This window comes from Tachysurus vachellii, chromosome 20 (genome assembly GCF_030014155.1).
Source record: "Tachysurus vachellii isolate PV-2020 chromosome 20, HZAU_Pvac_v1, whole genome shotgun sequence".
NCBI lineage: Eukaryota > Metazoa > Chordata > Actinopteri > Siluriformes > Bagridae > Tachysurus > Tachysurus vachellii.
Window position 1 is genome coordinate 2,263,979 of NC_083479.1, and position 21,239 is coordinate 2,285,217.

Consider the following 21,239-nt stretch of genomic DNA (forward strand, 5'->3'; position numbering starts at 1 on the left):
CCTCCAGGACCACAGAGAGGTCCCAGGAAGAAAGGCGTGGTCTGCAGGAAGGCCTTAGCCGCCTGACACCATGCAGAAACCAAGAGACCAGAGGGTGCCTACGCAAGGAGGCCCTGAGGACAGGTTTGTGGTTTGCAGCAATGGCGGCAACTTACACCTATAAAGTAGATGGGGACAGGCCCCGAGAAAAGCAAGACTGCAGGAACTCCAGCACTAATAATAATAATAATAATAATACATTTTATTTAAAGGCGCCTTTCTGAACACTCAAGGTCACCGTACAAAAAACAACAAAGACAATCAAAATCGAATAGCTACATTGCGATACAAATTAGACCAGCAGTACAAATTATGGTGTAGAATAAGCTAAACTGAACAGATGAGTTTTAAGCTGAGATTTGAATAATGAAAGAGAAACAATATTACGGAGTTCAGATGGAGTTCCAGAGCTGAGGTGCAGAGTAACTGAAAGCTCTATTCCCCATAGTTACAAGACGGACAGAGGGAACAATGAAATGAGTGGAAGAAGAAGATCTAAGAGTACGAGTTTGTTTTGGAGTATGAAGAAGATCAAGAAGATATGAAGGTGCAAGATTGTGGATAGCTTTAAATGTTAGAAGAAGAATTTTATACTTAATACGAAAAATAATGGGAAGCCAATGAAGCTGTTCCAGAACAGGTGTAATATGATGGATAGAGGAAGTACGAGTGATAATGCGGGCAGAAGAATTTTGAACAAGTTGCAGCTTATGAAGGGTTTTGTGAGGAAGCCCAATAAGAAGGGAATTACAGTAGTCAAGCCGGGAGGTTACTAGACTGTGAACAAGAGTGGTGGTTGATTGGATCGTGAGAAAGGAGCGAAGCCTATTGATATTTCGAAGGTGAAAGTATGCAGCCCGAGTAACATTATTTACATGAGAGGTGAAAGAAAGGGTACTATCAAAGATGACACCAAGACTCTTAACCTGAGATGAGGGAGCTATGAGAGATTCAGCAATGGAAATAAGAAAATTTGAGAATTTGTTAAGCACAGATTTTGTGCCTATAATGAGAAATTCTGTTTTATTACTATTTAGTTTAAGAAAATTTGCTGAAAACCATGATTTTATGTCAATGAGACAATCAGTAAGAGCAGATGGAGGGAGTTTGGAATGTGGTTTTGTGGAAAGGTAGAGCTGGGTGTCATCGGCATAGCAATGAAACTTGACCTGATGCTTATGAAAAATATGTCCAAGGGGTAAAAGGTAAGTAATAAATAGCAAAGGGCCCAGGACAGAGCCCTGGGGTACACCAGAGGTAACGGAAACTGTCGAAGAGGTGAATGATTTTAGTTGAACGAACTGTGTGCGATCAGAGAGATATGAATGAAACCATTTCAGAGGTGTGTTGGTGATGCCAATAGTGGAAAGCCTGTCTAAAAGAATATTGTGGGAAATTGTATCAAAAGCTGCACTCAGATCAAGGAGTAGGAGGATGGATAGTAAGCCAGAATCAGCTGCTATAAGCAAATCATTTGTAATTTTCAATAGAGCCGTTTCAGTGCTATGAAATGGGCGAAAACCAGATTGAAATTGTTCATATAGATTGTTACCAGACAAATGAATATGAAGTTGAGCAGCAACAACTTTTTCCAAAATTTTAGAAATAAAAGGAAGATTAGAAATAGGACGAAAATTATTAAGGTTGTTGGTATCCAATCCTGGTTTCTTTAGAATTGGAGTTACAGCAGCTGTTTTGAAAATAGAAGGAACAACTCCAGTGGTAAGGGAAGAATAAATAATACCCATGATAAAAGGGGACAGAGAGGAAGCAGTAGCCTTAACAAGGACAGTTGGTATAGGATCAAGAACACAAGTTGAAGATTTAGATTGATGAATAAGTTTTAAGATGTCATCAATTGAGGGATTGAGGGTAGAATAAACTCAGATAACAGTTGTGTAGGAACAGGTAAAACTGAGACACATGGAGTAGAAACAGGAGTGGCCATAAGTTGATGATGATGTCTTCAATTTTTGAAGTAAAGAATGAAGCTAAAGTATTGCAAAAATCAGATGAATACAAATGAGAGGGAAGTGAATCGGGGGGTGTTGTAAAATTTTTCAATAAAGAAAAAAGAACCCTTGAATTCCCTTCATTAGAACCAATTAAGCCAGAATAGTATGTAGATTTAGCTTTGGCAATAGTTTCTTTATAGTAAGACATATGTTCTGAATACATTTCCTTGTGCACAGTAAGGCCAGTTCTTCTAAAAAGTCTCTCAAGCCGTCGTCCTTTTGCTTTTAATTGCCTGAGAAAAGAGGTGAACCAGGGTGCAGTAACAGCAAATGAAACAGTCCTAGTCTTAAGTGGGGCAAAAATATTAAGCAAATTATGGAGACTATCATTATAATGAGAGACCAAGTTATCTGGAGTGGAACAGCTGTCAGCCTTAGGAAGACTTGCAATGCTTAAAGACAAGCTGTCCAAATTAATGTCCTTGATTTTTCGAAATGATATCGTGCGTACAGATTTCGATTTGAAAAGTGGAAGATTAACATTAAAAGACAGTAACAGATGATCAGTACATGGAAAAAAGTCTGCATTAAGGTTGTCTGGAGAGACACCTGAACAACAGATTAAATCCAAAGTATGTCCTTTAGAATGCGTGGGAAAATTCACATGCTGCTGCAGTCCGAAGCTATCCAGACAAGATGTAAATTCTTTAGTAAGATTGTTGTGAACATCATCCATGTGAATATTGAAATCCCCCACAAGAATTATATTTGGTGAGAGTGTAGTTATTTGATTCAAAAAAGCAGCAAAGTCAGGGATAAAATCCTTGTTGAACTTTGGTGGTCGATATACAGTACTGATAATAGTTGGAGTAGATCCAGAGAGCTGACAAACAGCAGCCTCAAATGAGTGGGAAGCAGAAACATTCAAAGACATCAGTCTCCACTTCTCACGGTAGATTATCGCCAGACCGCCTCCTCGACCAGAGTCACGTGGTTGAGAGATGTAAACAAACCCTGGCGGAATGGCGCCATTGAGTGCAATAAAGTCATTTTGTTGCTGCCATGTTTCGGTTAAAAAGAGAAAATCAATCTTGCGATTTGCAAGGAGATCCTGCACAAGATGCCCCTTACTCGTAAGTGAGCGGATGTTAAGAAGACCGAAACTCACAGTGTTGTTGTTGCTTGGTCTGCAGTTAGCCGAGTTAGCCGGGTTTGCCAGCACACGCTGACCGGTGCGGCGACCGGCGTTCCTTTGTGGGCGTCGAACTTCTGACCATAGCGACTTTATTTCACTGGATTTATTATACCAGAAGTTCCGCCGAGAGCCACGATGAATGTATTTCCGTCTTGGCAGATATAAGATGTCCGGATGAGCAAGCAGTGCAGGAGGTGTTGAATCATACAAACACGGACGGAAACTCAAAAGTTCAGCAGCAGAGTATTGAAACAGTACTGCGGACTGTACAAGAGGTAGTACAGTCCAGGCAAGTACAAGCCATAGACAATAGATCCTCATTGTAGTCTACGCAGTGTATATGATGTTAATAATTATTGTTATCCGGGAGAGCAGCGGCAGCCAAGACGCGCCAGCGTTCACTCTAACCCTACACAGACAGGACTATCCATCAGATGGAAGCACTGTACTGACCAGGCAGTGAACTGGATCCTGACAGTGTTCATAGCCACAGAGGTGAAAAAGCCTCCACTTCAGAGCATCTAGCTTCCTAGTGGAGGGATACCTAGCATTCAGTAGAGTCTCGGTCACCTCAGATGAGAGGCCTGCCTCTGGGAACTGGCCCCTGAGAGGCCAGTTCCTAGCCAGACTTGCGGGAGCAGAGCCACCGGGGGGAAGGCGTACGGACGGAGCCTTGGCTACGTCCATACCAAGACATCAAGGCCCAAAGGGGCCGGATGAGAGAGGGAAAGCCACGACAGACAGTGGGTCAACTCCTTGGAGGGCACGGGGGCACAGATGCACACCTCTTAAAATGCTTAGATTGCAACATATTATTGTTTTTCTCACCTAGCTTTCCCTAAAATATATTTTTTTCTCTCCCTGCACTTGACAGACAGGACAAACAATTGACACACATACATAGAGCGCTTCCTGAAGACAAAGAAGCTAGAATAATGTGACGTAGATGCCCTTATATGGACATACTGGTGCGTAATCACTACATTACGTGTCCTTCCCGAGCCATTAAATTGGCGTTTTTTCACACAGAGCTTCAGACACAACTTCCTCACAGAAGCGTTCCCATAGCGTCAGCCCTGACGCAGCGTCGAGTTCCCTCGAAAGGGAACCAGATTCTTCACTGATAAGATTCTTCACTGATAAAATTGAAAGCATCAGGAACAAAATAGTTAATGTTCAACATGTGAGAGAAGCTTGTGACTCAGTCTGACCTAAAGCTCTACACTCAAAACTACAGCGCTTTACAAGTACAGGACAAGAAGAGTTAGATAAACTTATTACTACAGCTAAACCAACAACTTGTTCACTAGACCCCATTTCAACTAAATAACTAAAAGAAGTGTTACATAAAGCTGGTGAGCCGCTTCTTAATATTATTCATTCCTCGCTATTTTTGGGGATACGTCCCTAAATCTTTCAAGCCGGCAGTTGTTAGGCCCCTCATTAAGAAACCTAATTTAGATCCTAATGAACTATCAAATTACAGACCTATTTCACATCTGCCGTTTATGTCTAAAGTACTAGAAAAGGTTGTGTCTCTTCAACTGAGCTCCTTCTTACAGGTGAACCATATCTTTGAAGAGTTTCAGTCAGGTTTCAGGCCCCATCATAACACAGAAACTGCACTTGTTAAAGTTACAAACGACTTGTTCCTAGCTTCGAACCGGACTGAAATATTGTATAGTATGTGCGAAATGGCTGAGATATTGTACAATATGTGCAAAAACGGCTGAAATGTTGGGACAGTTTGTGCAAAAACAGCAGAAAAAGTGTGCAAAACAGCATGTAAACACTTTGCTGGATTGTAAGCAGCATGTTAACAGTATGATGTGTCGGTGTGTCTGTTTTGTGAGGGTCTATGCAGTCATGCATACAGATGATGTGTGTGTATGTTGTGCTCAGTACAGTACAGTTCAGTTATTGAGAAGTCTGATGGCTTGTGGGAAGAAACTGTTACACAGTCTGGTCGTGAGGGTCCGAATGCTTCGGTACCTCTTTCCAGATGGCAGGAGGGTGAAGAGTGTGTGTGAGGGGTGTGTGGGGTCATCCACAATGCTGTTGGCTTTGCGGATGCAGCGTGTGGTGTAAGTGTCTATGATAGAGGGAAGAGAGACCCCAATGATCTTCTCCGCTGTCCTCACTATCCGCTGCAGGGATTTGCGATCCGAGATCGTACAGTTCCCGAATCAGACAGTGATGCAGCTGCTCAGGATGCTCTCAATGGTCCCTCTGTAGAACATGGTCAGGATGGGGGGAGGGAGATGTGCCTTTCTCAGCCTTCGTAGGAAGTAGAGACGCTGCTGGGCTTTCTTGGTGATGGCGCTGGTGTTGAGTGACCAGGTGAGGTTCTCCGCTAGATGAACACCAAGAAATTTGGTGCTCTTGACGATCTCTACAGATGATCTGTCGATGTTCAGCGGAGAGTGGTCACTCTGTGCTCTCCTGAAGTCCACAACCATCTCTTTAGCTTTATCCACATTCAGAGAAAGGTTGTTGGCTCTACACCAGGCAGTTAGTTGTTGCACCTCCTCCCTGTATGCTGACTCGTCGTTCTTGTTGATGAGACCCACCACGGTCGTGTCATCGGCGAACTTGATAATATGATTCGATCTGTGCGTTGCTGCACAGTCGTGAGTCAGAGTGAACAGCAGTGGACTGAGCACGCAGCCTTGAGGAGCTCCAGTGCTCAGTGTGGTGGTACTGGAGCTGCTGTTCCCGATCCGGACTGACTGAAGTCTCCCAGTCAGGAAGTCCAGGATCCAGTTGCAGAGGGAGGTGTTTAGTCCCAGCAGGCTCAGCTTCCCTATCAGGTGCTGAGGGATGATTGTATTGAATGCTGAACTAAAGTCTATGAACAGCATTCGTACATAAGTGTCTTTATTGTCCAGGTGGGTGAGGGCTAAGTGGAGAGCTGTGGCAATGGCATCGTCTGTGGAGCGGTTTGGACGATACGTGAACTGTAGGGGGTCCAGTGAGGGTGGTAGCTGGGTCTTGATGTGCCTCATGACGAGCTTCTCGAAGCACTTCATAACTATGGGTGTGAGTGCAACGGGACGATAGTCATTGAGGCAGGACACTGTAGACTTCTTTGGGACAGGAACGATGGTGGTAGTTTTGAGGCACGTAGGAAAGACATCCGCTAGCTGTTCTGCACATTCTCTGAGCACCCTGCCAGGAATGTTGTCTGGTCCAGCAGCCTTCCGTGGGTTAAATCTGCATAGAGATCTCCTCTCGTCGGCCGTGGATAGACAGAGTACCTGGTCGTCGGGGGGAGGGATGGTCTTCCTTGGCGTTACGTTGTTCTGTACCTCGAACCAAGCGTAGAAATAGGTGAAGCTGTCTTGTAGTTTGTGATCGCCTGTATGCCCTGCCACATGCGCCGGGTGTCTCCGCTGTCCTGGAAGTGGCTATGGATTGTCTGGGCGTGTGCGCGCTTTGCCTCTCTGATGGCTCGGGACAGTTTGGCCCTTGCTGTTCTTAGGGCCGCCCTGTCCCCTGTTCTGAAGGCTAGGTCTCTAGTCCTCAGCAGAGCACGCACGTTAGCAGTCATCCACGGCTTCTGGTTGGAGCGTGTAGTGATGGTCTTGGAGATGGTCACGTCATCAATGCACTTGCCGATGTAACTGGTCACTGATGACGCGTACTCCTCCAAGTTGACAGAGTCACCGTTGGTTGCAGACTCCCTGAAGATAGTCCAGTCAGTGCACTCAAAGCAGTCCTGAAGAGCAGAGGTGGATCCTGCTGGCCAGGTTTTCACCTGCTTCATAACCCGTTTTGAGCGTCTGACGAGTGGTCTGTATGCTGGAATTAGCATAACAGTGATGTGGTCTGAGTAGCCGAGGTGGGGGCGGGGCTCCGCACGGTACGCGCCGGGAATGTTTGTGTAAACAAGATCCAGCGTGTTTTCACCTTATTGGTACATTCGACACTATACAGTAGATCACAACATTCTCCTAGTTCGATTACAAATTCGCTTGTGTTTGCTTACACAGGTATTCATGGACAGGCTTTAAGTTGGTTTAGATCCTACCTGTCTGATCGATACCATTTTGTAGAATTAAATGGTGACTCCTCCAGTTATTGCCAGTTAATTATGGGGTCCTTCAAGGATCAGTCCTAGGACCTCTGCTTTTCTCGATATACATGCTTCCATTAGGGAACATTATTAGAAGACATGGATTAATTTCCACTGTTATCCTGATGATACACAGTTATATATCTCATCAAAACCAGATGAAATAGCTAAGTTGTCCAAATTAACTCAGTGCGTTAGAGAGATAAAAGACTGGATGAGCTGTAATTTTCTGTTGTGACACCTGTACACATGAACTCTCACAATTCAACTTACATTTAGAGGGATGTACTGTCACTAGGAGCTCGACAGTGAAAGACCTGTGTGTTATATTACATAGCAATTTGTCTTTTGAAAATCGCCCATATTACAAAAACAGACTTCTTCCACTTTAGAAATATTGCCAAGCTGAGAAACATCCTGTCTGTATCTGATGCTGAGAAGCTAGTTCATGCATTCATGACCTCTAGACTGGACTATTGTAATGCATTACTAGGTGGTTGTCCTGCATCTTTAATAAATAGGCTACAGTTAGTCCAAAATGCAGCTGCCAGAGTTCTCACTAGGACAAGAAAGTATGACCATATAACCCTAATTTTATCATCTCTACATTGGCTACCTGTTAAGTTTAGAATTGATTACAAACTGCTGCTACTTACAGTACGTACACGGCTCTTAATGGTTTAGCTCCCATGTATCTAACTAGTCTTCTAACACGTTACAATCCTTCACGCTCTCTGAGATCACAAAACTCAGGACTTCTGGTAGTTCCCAGAATATCTAAGTCTACTAATGGTATTAGAGCGTTTTCATATTTAGCTCAGAAACTTTGGAATAGTCTTCCTGATAGTGTTCGGTGGTCAGACACACTTTCCCAGTTTAAATGTAGATTAAAAACTCATCTCTTTAGTCAGACGTACACATAATACATCCCATAATATTGTGCACTATTACACTAGACTTGCACATTTTATGAACAGCAGATATGTTAATCCCTCTCCACTGCTTGTCTCTTTCTAACCCATCCAGAGGCAGCCAGAAAATGTACCAGCTCCAATCGTCTTCCATGCGATGAAGATTTTGGACCTCCACAGAGACGAGGCCGACGCTGTGAGAATCCTGACGCATCTAGAGATCTACCAGCTCCAGTCGGACTCTGCGATACTAAAGAAGAGATGTGAACCCCATGTGATCTTTTGCATCAATACAACATTTATCAGACTGTATATTTATAATCACACCCTCCAGTGTCACCCATATGAGGATGAGGTTCAGCTTTGAGTCTGGTTCCTCTCAAGGTTCCTTCCTTTACCATCTAAGTGAGTTTTTCCTCCCCACAGTCACCTGAGTCACCTCAGACTTGCTCATTGGGGATAAATACATACACATTGTGAACTAAATATATCTAATATTAATCTTGAAATTTGTATTATATTAATCTTTATATTACTTTTTAATATTAACCATTTCTATAAACCATGTTTATGTTCTGTAAAGTTGCTTTAAGCGATAGAAGCGCTATAGAAATATATTTGAATTGAATTGGAGAATTCAGTGAAGCAGACAAACGGATATTGTAAAACGATTTTAAAAAATAATATGATTCAGGAATATGGCACCAGACATTTTATTTCAAACACAAACATGTCACTTGCACTGCTTATAACAACTGGATTCTATCAACTATGCGTCGATCAGCAAGGCCTCGGCGCTGCAGTCGAACAGGATCCTGCCGTTCACAGTTTGGCTGTTTAGTTTTAGAAACTTCATCACTTTCTCCTTCTGCTCCGGTGAAGCGGTCTTACGGAACTCAATCACCTCGGTCAGGAGATCCAGTAGCCTGTCTCCTTTTTTATCTCCAGGTATGAAACACTCAGTGATGTCCAACAGGGACTGGAGTTTGTAGTTTTTGTAAGGGATTTTTTTGGAATCCAGAAAGCACTTGAGTCGGCTGGTTGTCAAGTTCTGCACAGTTCCCTGCTTGTACATCTGATCTTCAAACACTTCTGTCAACCTGGCCCATGCGCATTCACCTGCAGGGAATGCTGTGTGTTAGCAAAGCTCTCACTCACTCACTCCTTGTCCTGTGCCTCAGATTAAAGTAAACTGGGTTTGTTTACCTGCCAGCAGGATGAGGAGGACTTTGCCATCTTTGTGCAGTAAACTTCTGTAGAAGGAAAGCGTGGCCTCTGGATCCTCCACATAGTACAGCATCTTTAATAAAACAGTAAATCAGGCTCTTCAGTCTTCAATAGAGCAGAAAGCCATTCCTGTGTTTATACTTAATATCACAGTCGGTATTATATATTTATTATATATCGTAAATATTTCATCAAACCAAAGGAATATCCAGAAGTGCAGGTACAAACCTCAATCATGCTAATAAAGTGCATCTTCTTCTCAGAGTTCCTGGTCTTCCATTCCTTCTCGAACTCCACCGCAGTCATCTCATTAAAAGTGAAGTTCACGTAATCGAGTCCGGGCGTTTTGGATAATAAAGCTAGAAGAAATAATGTCACACACCAGCCTAAGTCTACTCTATAGTCTAAAGAGCAAGAGCAGGTTCACATTCAGTTACTGTTATGCTGCAGAAACGTAGGATTTCCTGTTAGAAAGTCACCGACTCGCCATTTTTACCAATTGTATGCTTAAAAAAGCTTTGGGATCGGTGGGTTTAAACAAAAAAACATTCACCATTGATTTCACTTCAAGAATGATTAATTTATTTTTTTGAGGCACTAATTTCTCATCGACCGTATGTTGGAACTTGAAATCTTCAGACCAAAAATAATAAAGAAACAGCACCACCTGCTGGTTACAAGCAGGAAAAAATCTATTCTTTGCTCATAACAATTACATAATTTGTCCTAAAAATCCCTGGGTCTTTAGTCTCAATGAGGTATTTCTGAGTATTTAAAATAGACACTGGAGTGTAAAAAAACACACTGTGTGTGTGTGTGTGTGTGTGTGTGTGTGTGTGTGTGTGTGTGTGTATGCTTAATATTCACACATTTAAAGGCGAAGTTCTTGAACCCTGAACTTGATACGATTTTAGAAGAAGAAAGCTTAAAAGCTTGACATTAGAGCAAAGGTCTAGAAACTGGTTTAATAATCTTATATTTAGTTAATTAAAATATTCACTCTGCTTAGACTGATGATACTTTAACCTGCTACGATACTTGATCTTTCTGGGATTCTTGTTCATTATTTACCTTTATGTTTTTTAATCATGACGTCGCTGGGCTCCACCACCTCGTTCTCCACTTTGGCATCCGGGTGCATTTCGTGCAGCAGTTTGAGAATTTCCAGGTCGATCTCACCTGGAGAAAGATGACGGCTTTTAATTAAGAAAGATGATGCAGATCCCTTTATGGAGCTCCAACCACGTGAGAAAGAGTCAACCTACCTGGTCCAGTTCCTACTCCCATCACATTCAGAATGGATTCTCCTGATCCGATGCTGCACATGGCAGACAGAGAGAGAGGAACATAGAGTGTGTTTAGAGATATAGAGTCGCTGTGTGTGTGTGTGTGTGTGTGTGTGTGTGTGTGCCTGGCCAGGATGTCTGGAAGAGTCGTATGGATGAAATCTTTCAAGCACTGGTGTTCGGTAGAATTCGCCAACAGCAGCTCAAAGTTCAGAAGGTATTCAGAATAGTCGTCCAGAAGGCTCTGCATCTTTATTGTTTTTATTTTTTTCCTGGAATACGGAAACGTTGAAGCTGTCAGCTCGGATTGTCAGCTCACACACATACACATACACATATATACACACACATACACACGTACACAAGTTTGTCGTGACAAAAACACTTTTTTTCTTCTTCAGTTTTCATTTTTACTGCTTAGTACATTTGAATTTTATTTGCAAACAATATTGTGCAATATTTCCTTAAACTTTTTTCTTTTTCCCCCCAAATTTCCTTACAACTGTCTGCAATGGTTCATAATCTAAAAAAAAGAAAAGAAAGAAAAAGAAAGTAAGAAAGACATTTGGTGCATTCACATAACAACGTTGTGTGACGGATCATTTTAACTGCCTTTTGCTAAAGTTTGCATTTCCTCACAGGCGGTTCAAAGAAATTTGCAGGTCAAATGATCTGAAAGTTCTAACTCTAGTTTTTCCATTAAATATGTAACACGCATTTTATTTCTGTACTGAGAATGTTAGAAATCTCTTGAAAAGGGGTTTCATCACAGACTGCATGTGACTTTTTTTTAAAGAATTACACTAATTCAAAAATTGCTTGCAGTTGAAATAAACCCCAGATGAAATTAAGTCCATTATGAGCACCCACTGACACACCCACTGACACACACACACACACACTCACACACCATAACAGTGTTGTATAAAGTACTAGAAAGCAATACTTGAGTAAAAGTACAAGTATCGTACTAGAAAAAGACTTTGGTAGAAGTGAAAGTTACCTTTTAGAATATTACTCAAGTAAAAGTATTAAAGTATCTGATATTTACTGTACTTAAGTATCAAAAGTCATTTTCTGATATTTAATGTACTTAAGTATTTGAAGTAAAAGTAAAAAGTAAAATTTCAGTGATTTTCGGTAGACATAAGAGCAGGGGCGGTTCTAGGATTTCATCTTTAGGGGGTTTTTGCCCTCAGTGAGAATTTAAAACAAGAAGAGTTTTATATTATATATTATATGACTACATAGTAAGCCAAAAGTTATGGTATTATTTAATGGCAAAAGTGGACACCAAAATGTTATGCATGATGTAATGATGCCAGTCTCGAATCATATCACTTCATGTATGTGTGCATTCTCTACAAACAGTGTGTCCAATTAATGCAGTCATTAATAAACAAATATTCACAAGACAAAGACCAAATCAATAAATGTTATTTTTATTTACTATTGAATGGATTGTTTGCATTAATATTTTGTTTGTTAATAACTCTGGTAATAAGAATAGTGACATTTCACTGCTTTTGGTTGCCGTCTTTGTGGCTTTCCGCCGATTAACGTTCTAGATCAGAGGTATTCAACTAAAATTTAAAGAGGCCCAGTAAGAGAACATTTCTTGAAGCGAAGGTCCAGAAGATCATAATGTCTAACTAGTTAGTGTGATATATATTTAAGTAGCCTAGTAATTGTATCAACATCTGCAAGCAATCAATACCTGACTGTCAAATCAAATAAATTCAGTACAATTTAAATACTTTTTGACAATATGTATTGTCACGTAACATAGAACTGAGCATATGTATGATTGTAGATATGTATAATTTCAATACAAGAGAAAATAAATAAAATGTGAAAATTGTGCATGTTTAAATAAAGTGCTTAACTTTCCCTTTTATATCTCAGTGAGAGAACTGAGCTCTAGTTTGGCAGGATGTTAAACCTGGGCTTGAATGGAGTCAGGGCCGTTCTAATACACGTGGAGGTGCTCATTAGTGACCCTGGAACAGTATTTAGATTTGATTATGTTCATTGTAGAGAAAGCTGCCTCGCAGTTGTATGTAGAGCCAAATATGGTCAGGATTAGGGTTGGGTATCAAAAGAAATTTTCCGGTTCCAATTCCGGTTCCAGTTCTGCCTTACGATTCCCGGTTCTGATTCCAATTCCATAATAAAAGAAATGTGAAAAATAATGCACAATACTGAAACAATTCCATTTGTGTTTATTAATCACTCTTTAAATATTTTAAACAGAGCATTTCAAGTCATTCATTCATTCATTCATTCATCTTCTACGCTTATCCGAGCTAACTAGGCGTCATCGGGCATCAAGGCAGGATACACCCTGGACGGAGTGCCAACCCATCACAGGGCACACACACACCCTCATTCACTCACACAATTCGGACAATTTTCCAGAGATGCCAATCAACCTACCATGCATGTCTTTGGACCGGGGAGGAAACCGGAGTACCCGGAGGAAACCCCCGAGGCACGGGGAGAACATGCAAACTCCACACACACAAGGTGGATGCGGGAATCGAACCCCGACCCTGGAGGTGTGAGGGGAACGTGTTAACCACTAAGCCACCATGCCCCCGACATTTCAATTCATATCAATTTAAATTTAAATAAATCTAACATCAAATTTAACCAGTGGCGGAGGCAGGGATTTTTCATAGGGGTGGCCAGGCAGGGGCCAGCACTTACTCTGGGGTGGCACAGAAAATATCATTATGCAAACAAACAACACTCATCTATCCTTAAAATACTTTTTTAAAAGTATAGGTCCCAAAATTACAATGATGTATGACGTGCAATACCTTAATTTTCATTTAATTAATTTAATTAATTAAAAAAAAATTATTTAAATTCACATTAAATGTATAGTCATAATTCAACCACATGTTTTTTAAAACTATTTGAACAAATAAAACTTATGAAATTCACTTTGAAACCAGAATTCATGTCTCCCATTGCTGAAAAAACTATATACAGACCAGAAAATCAATTATGTAGGCATAATGTAGACTACTAAAGTGCATTTTATTAAAAGTGCAAACAATAAAACTGTAACAAACTTACAATCTGTTTCCAAAATCCATGACACTAGTACTACTAGTACAAACAATTTACATTAGTTGGATTCTGCGGTTTTTGTGGTTTAAAGCAAAGAAATTCACAAATTCCTCAAGGTTTAGAGACTTGGCTCGTCTGGACTCGACACTTAAGACCCCCAGATTGCTCAGTCTATCATCATATCATCAGAGGCTGTGCTGTAACTTGCTCCTCATCTCCCGCTTTTTACAATAGGTGGAAAACCGCGCTGTTTTTCGAATCTCTCGCGATGCCTGTCAGTTTCGCGGTCCAATGATTGTAGACATGTGATCGAGGTTCTGTTCTGCGAGATCGTTTTCTTCTATTAAAAATGCAGTTGCGAGGGGGGTGGCCAGTGGGGTACTGGCCCTTGGCTCCGTCCCTGAATTTAACATCCAGAATTACAACTTAGCAAAACAGTTAGCAATTTTTCTGAAGAATAATTAACGTCTGCTTTCTCTGGGAGAAGACGAGACCTTTCCTGGCTTATTGTATCTCCAGCTGTGGAGAAAACCCTCTCAGAGGGGGTAGATTTGCTTCATTGTTGTAGCTTTGGAAATAAATCCACACTTTAGACTTTTTTTAGACATGTTTAACCAGGGGTGGTTCTAGGCCTTTTTTAGGGTGGCTCCAGCTTTGTGGTTCAAGGATTAATTGCATCTTGAATTATGAGCTCGTTTAGCCCTATATTTTTTTCTTTCAAAAATAAAAAATAAAAAATACGTTAAAATGCAGGACATGTTTTCGATTGGAAAGAATATTATTTATCAGTTTGATCCAAGGGCGATTTTTTTTTCCTTTTCTTTTACGCACGTGCGTTGTAGTCTTTCAAAAGTGCGTCATCAGCTGTCTGCTTTATTTGAACGGAGAAGCACAGGCACGCGCAGTCAGAGCTGGAGGCGTTTATCTATAACGTTAATCGGCGGTTAAACCGCAAAGACGGCAACCAAAAGCAGTGAAATTTCACTATTCTTATTACCAGAGTTGTAGCACAAACAAAATATTAATGCAAACAATCCATTCAATACTAAATAAAAATAACAATTATTGATTTGGGCTTTGTCTTGTGAATATTTTTTTATTAATGACTGCATTCATTGGACACACTGTTTGTAGAGAATGCACACATACACGAACTGATTTGATTCAAAACTGACATCATTACATTACGCATAAAATTTTGGTGTCCACTTTTGCCATTTAATAATACCATAACTTTTGGCTTGCTATGTAGTCATAATATATAATATAAAACTCTTCCTGTTTCAAATTCTCACTGAGGGCAAAGCCACCTAAAGATGAAATCCTAGAACCGACCCTGTGTTTAACACAGTGTACCTCAGCATAGCAGCGCGAGTGACTGATTTCTGTGATAAGCTGCGTTAATTTGGTTGCGTGACTGTAAACAGTGTAAACAATTAATATACATGAGGTAAGACATGGCTATTTAAAGTGACCGCTCCCAGCGCTTCACCCGTCAAAACAGAACCGGTTCTGAATAAGAACCGGTTCTCGGTTCCCAACCCTAGTCAGGATGTATAGGGCTACTTCCCTCAGACCTGGGAAAGCTGTCTCAGGGACGCTGTCTTCAGATTTGAGTGGATATGTTTGTTCAAAACCTTTAGGTTTTGTCTCATAATGGCGTTTCACATTGTCACTTTTAATAAGTGCCACAGTTTCTGAACATATGAGACACACTGGTTTAGTGTGAAGTGGGAAGTGTGAACAGAGTTCAGTCTCCGTCTCACTCGTCTGTTTCTCTCCCTTTCTCCGTCTCACTCGTCTGTTTCTCTCCCTTTCTCCGTCTCACTCGTCTGTTTCTCTCCCTTTCTCCGTCTCACTCGTCTGTTTCTCTCCCTTTCTCCGTCTCACTCGTCTGTTTCTCTCCCTTTCTCCGTCTCACTCGTCTGTTTCTCTCCCTTTCTCCGTCTCACTCGTCTGTTTCTCTCCCTTTCTCCGTCTCACTCGTCTGTTTCTCTCCCTTTCTCCGTCTCACTCGTCTGTTTCTCTCCCTTTGTTTTCTACATGTATCGCTATCTTTCTTTCACGTGTAACTTTACTCTAATTCTCTCTCCTCTGTCTTGCACTGTTGAGTCGCAGTGTTTACTTCAGGAATGCACAGACTTGATTGGCTGAGTGGTATCACGTGGGATGGCTTAACTCGCATGCAATTGGTCTGTGCGTTTCCACTACCATTACCGTAAATATTGCAAAAGCTGCGCCCGTTAAATAGAAGCGCCCCGTCAAGTTTTACATCATAACCTTTTGTTTTGGCCGTAGGTCCGGGTCCGTATTGGGCAGCTTCTGGGTCCGGACCCGGACCGCGGTCCGCCTGTTAGTGACCTATGTTCTAGATAAACGCCTCCAGCTCTGACTGCGCGTGCACGCTGCGCGTCCCTGTGCTTCTCCGTAGAGCTTGCGGAGCGTAATGCAATCTAGGAGCAGTGATTCGCCAAACCTCCCTTATTGCAGTCGCACACATTTCTTCTGATTTTATTTTGTAGTAACGAGTAACGAAGATGCTTAGTGGAAATATAACGGAGTAAAAGTAGACATTTTATCTAGGAAATGTAGTGGAGTAAAAGTGAAAGTTGACATAATTTTAAATAGCGAAGTAAAGTACAGATACGTGACATTTCTACTTAAATACAGTAACGAAGTATTTGTACTCCGTTACATTACAACACTGCACCATACACACACACACACACACACACACACACACACACACTTACTTGCTGTCTTCAGATTGTTGTTCTGTGGACATGTACAGTTGTGCAGGAACACTGCTTCATCTCAGAATCACGCTGATCTTTTTATAGCTGTAGCACCGCCCATGGCAAGATATCTAGTATTTACAGAACTGGATGCTCCTCCTTTAACTCAATAAAATATCAGACAGCAGGATCACTGTAAATTAACATGATGCCCTTTCAAGTCAAGTCAAGTCAAGAGTCAAAAAGCTTTTATTGTCATTTCAACCATATATAACTGTTGCAGTACTCAGTGAAATGAGACAACGTTTCTCCAGGATCAGGGTGCTACATAAAACAAAGACAGGGCTAGGACATAGTAAGTAGTCCTAGATACATAAAGTGCAACTGCAACCTGGTGCAAACAGTGCAAGGCAAGACAGACAAGACAGACAAGACAGTGCAGACAAAAGGTTACAAGACAGTACACAAAATACAAAAAACAGTACACAAAGACAGTAAACAAAAAACAGCGCCGACCGACCAGTGTCAATACTGTATGTAAATACTGTAAGTTTAGACAATATTGCGTGCAGTAATACTAGAATGAACACAGTTTCTTAGCAGCAAACTGTTACACAGTTTGGTCGTGAGGGCCCGAATGCTTCAGTACCTTTTTCCAGACGGCAGGAAGGTGAAGAGTGTGTGTGAGGGGTGTCTGGGGTCATCCGCAATGCTGTTAGCTTTGCGGATGCAGCGTGTGGTGTAAGTGTCCATGATAGAGGGAAGAGAGACTCCAATGATCTTCTCAGCTGTCCTCACTATCCGCTGCAGGGTCTTGTGATCCCAGAACGTACAGTTCCCAAACCAGACAGTGATGCAGCTGCTCAGGATGCTCTCAATGGTCCCTCTGTAGAACATGGTCAGGATGGGGGGAGGGAGATGTGCCTTTCTCAGCCTTCGTAAGAAATACCCACCAACAGTTTCACCTTCTACAATTCTATTACATCATAAATGAAGAAACCTGTAAAAAAAAAAAAAAAAAAAAAAAAGCGAAGTCACAAAGAAAGAAATGCTATTACAAAACATAAATTAAGGGGTGTGTATACTTATGCAACCGTTTTACATAACCGGTCTTTTCCTTTCGTTTTGTCTTTGTACTAAAATATTTCTAATTGGCCTTTTTTTTGTTAACTGTAAGCTATTTTTTCTTTTCGTTTTATGGTTGATATCATGGCATTGCTGAAGTTTCCAACAGTCAGGAACACAGTGATCACAAGTTCAGATGAGGTTACCTGGAGAATAATAGGGCGGTGCTGAACAATATTGATTATTCAAACTCTATTGATAATTAGACTTAAATTTGAATCTTACTGAGATATAAGCTCCAAAGGACAAATATTTCAAAGCAATTATTTGCTTTGCCTTTAAAGCAATGCAAATAGGAATACATAAAAACGTTAGGATACTAAATATTCCCTTTAGGATGGTGACTAATAACTACAATATAGACTTTTTAAACACAACTTGTTTGTTTCCATTTTCCATTTAAACCAGTTTAGTGGAAAAAGAAACATTTGAAATATATTTAACATTTGGAATTGTTTAACTGTGTAATTTTAGAAAGAATATCAGAATATTACATAAAGATGATATTCAATATGTAGAATTGAAGGAAACCTTGATGTAGTTTGTAGTTCATTATATGAATAATCCAATCCAAACCTTTGTTTTTCACTGATCGTTACCATCGTTGTCAGTAGATCTTTTGAGCCTTTATCCTGTTTCCTGTTCTTTCAACAAGACAGTCAATTAAAACACAAAACAAATGCAAAATATCACTTAAAAAAAGGTTTATTCAGTAGAAAATGATGACTGAGTGGAGAATGAGTTACTCCACAAGCTAGAGTGGTGGACATAAGTCCTCAAGGCCCTCAGTGGGCAAAGCAAATGCAGCCTCTCCTGTTCCGCTGACTCATGGGGCAGGGGACAGTAGGCCCGCAGTATGACTGGACAGTCAGCCATCCTGGGCACCCTAGGGACATATCCTGCCCCGGGGTGCAGGATAGCCTTGGCCATGCCAGGGGAAAATTCTAGGCAGGCAAGGGCGATCGACAAAGCCTGCAAATCCCCCACTCTCTTGAGAGAGGCCAAGGCTAGGAGCAGAGCCAACTTCAGGGTCAGAAACTTTTCAGAGGCTGACTCCATGGGCTCAAAGGGGGCTTCCAGCAGCCCCTCTAGGACCACAGAGAGGTCCCAGGAAGAAAGGCGTGGTCTGCAGGAAGGCCTTAGCCGCCTGACACCATGCAGAAACCAAGAGACCAGAGGGTGCCTACGCAAGGAGGCCCTGAGGACAGGTTTGTGGTTTGCAGCAATGGCGGCCACGTACACCTATAAAGTAGAAGGGGACAGGCCCCGAGAAAAGCAAGACTGCAGGAACTCCAGCACTGTACTGACCAGGCAGTGAACTGGATCCTGACAGTGTTCATAGCCACAGAGGTGAAAAAGCCTCCACTTCAGAGCATCTAGCTTCCTAGTGGAGGGATCCCTAGCATTCAGTAGAGTCTAGGTCACCTCAGATGAGAGGCCTGCCTCTGGGAACTGGTCCCTCTCAGGGGCCAGACCCGAAGCTTCCACATCTCGGGGCGGGGGTGTAGGATTGCCCCCTGTGCCTGAAGGACCTGACGGGAACCTCCATGGAGTGCTGTTCAATAGGGAGGCTAGGACCATGAATCAAACTGGAGAGGGCCAACGAGGGGCAACTAGGAGTAGGTTGACCCGGTCGTGGCGCACTCTGGCTAGGACTTGCGGGAGCAGAGCCCCCGGGGGAAGGCGTACGGACGGAGCCTCGGCAACGTCCATACCAAGACATCCAGGCCCAAAGGGTCCGGATGAGAGAGGGAAAGCCACGACGGACAGTGGGTCAACTCCTTGGAGGGCACGTTGGCACAGATGCACACCTCTTAAAATGCTTAGATTGCAACATATTATTGTTTTTCTCACCTAGCTTTCCCTAAAATATATATTTTTCTCTCCCTGCACTTGACAGACAGGACAAACAATTGACACACATACACAGAGCGCTTCCTGAAGACAAAGAAGCTAGAATAATGTGACGTAGATGCCCTTATATGGACATACTGGTGCGTAATCACTACATTACGTGTCCTTCCCGAGCCATTAAATTGGCGTTTTTGCACACAGAGCTTCAGACACAACTTCCTCTCAGAAGCGTTCCCATAGCGTCAGCCCTGACGCAGCGTCGAGTTTCCACGAAAGGGAACCAGATTCTTCACTGATAAGATTCTTCACTGATAAAATTGAAAGCATCAGGAACAAAATAGTTAATGTTCAATGTGAGAGAAGCTTGTGACTCAGTCTGACCTAAAGCTCTACACTCAAAACTACAGCGCTTTACAAGTACAGGACAAGAAGAGTTAGATAAACTTATTACTACAGCTAAACCAACAACTTGTTTACTAGACCCCATTTCAACTAAATAACTAAAAGAAGTGTTACATAAAGCTGGTGAGCCGCTTCTTAATATTATTCATTCCTCGCTATTTTTGGGATACGTCCCTAAATCTTTCAAGCCGGCCGTTGTTAGGCCCCTCATTAAGAAACCTAATTTAGATCCTAATGAACTACTGCTCCTGGTTGTTTGGATGTTTGTTGTGTTTTTATTGACTGTGTTAAATACTGCAGACTCTCTATTGGTGTATGATCGCCAAACTCTTCTTAATATTAGATCGGCTGTTGAAAATACAGAGATCTATAAGGTTAATCAGGGTGGAAAAAACTACTCACCCCCTCCTCCGCTCCTGTGTGGATTACCTGACTTTCTTTGTCGGACCCTATGCGCCCCCGGGAGGAAGAAGCGACGCCGCGGTAAACGCGGTGGCCTACTGGTGAGAACTAAGACCTTGATGGCCTTGTTTCCAGAGGCTGATCCCCGTTGGATTTTGTCCAAGCTTGGCGTGGATTGTTGCCGGTATGTGCTCCCGTGCTTTTGGGATCCCGCGTATGGGTGGCTGGTGCCGGTAACAGTTGCTGGCGTGGACGGGAAGCCGTCGGCCAACATTTATCGGCCTCCTCATTTTAGAAGAGGTGGTGTGGACTTCTCGCTCCTCCGATCCTTTGATCGTGCACCTCCGTTGCTGAAAGACTCAACCCCAGTGAGGTTTTCCTTGGTGAATGCTAGATCACTAGCCAACAAGTCTTTTATTTTGAATGACTTTTTCACTCTCAGGGACTTGGACATGTTGTGTGTGACGGAGACGTGGATCGGTGTTGGTGAGTCAAGTGTATTTTCAGAAGTCGTACCTCTGAATTGTACGTATTTTAATGCTCCACGGCTTACGGGTCGAGGAGGTGGAGTAGCAGTTATTTTTAAAGAACACATAAACTGTCGTCGTCTGTCTGCTTACTCCTATTCCAGCTTCGAACTCAGTATTTTTGAACTAAGCTTGAGTTATTCGGTGTTGTGCGCTGTTGTCTATCGCCCACCCAAATATAACAAAGACTTTATTGAGGAGTTTTCAGATTTTTTGCCTGAAATTTTGCCAAAATATGATCGGGTCTTAATTGTTGGGGATTTTAACATCCAAGTGTGTTGTCCTGCCAAACCCTTGGCTAAAGCCTTTCTTAATTTGGTGGAGTCTTTTAACTTAACTCAGCTTGTGGCTAGTCCCACACATGTTTGTGGTCATATCTTAGATTTGGTTTTATCATATGGCTTGCCAATTGGTAATGTTGAAGTCGG

The 21,239-nt window shown here is 42.0% G+C and overlaps 1 protein-coding gene across 1 annotated transcript; it reads right to left on the reverse strand.

The window, feature by feature from the left end:
* Positions 1-8,872: 8,872 nt before the first annotated feature.
* LOC132863595 (histamine N-methyltransferase-like) lies at positions 8,873-16,592 on the reverse strand. The gene is made up of 7 exons (XM_060896488.1): positions 16,520-16,592; positions 10,814-10,960; positions 10,668-10,720; positions 10,474-10,581; positions 9,631-9,761; positions 9,382-9,475; positions 8,873-9,294 (listed from the first exon to the last, which is right to left on the reverse strand). The coding sequence occupies exons 1-7, from the start codon at positions 16,549-16,551 to the stop codon at positions 8,945-8,947; spliced, it is 915 nt and encodes a 304-aa protein (XP_060752471.1). The 5' UTR covers positions 16,552-16,592; the 3' UTR covers positions 8,873-8,944.
* Positions 16,593-21,239: the final 4,647 nt, after the last annotated feature.

Coding starts and splice junctions, on each gene's coding strand:
- LOC132863595 (XM_060896488.1), bottom strand. CDS start 16,551: ATGTCCACAGAACAACAATCTGAAGACAGCAA. Junction 10,721..10,813: donor CTTCCAGACATCCTGGCCAG/GCACACACACAC, acceptor TGCCATGTGCAG/CATCGGATCAGGAGAATCCA. Junction 10,582..10,667: donor GGGAGTAGGAACTGGACCAG/GTAGGTTGACTC, acceptor ATCTTTCTCCAG/GTGAGATCGACCTGGAAATT.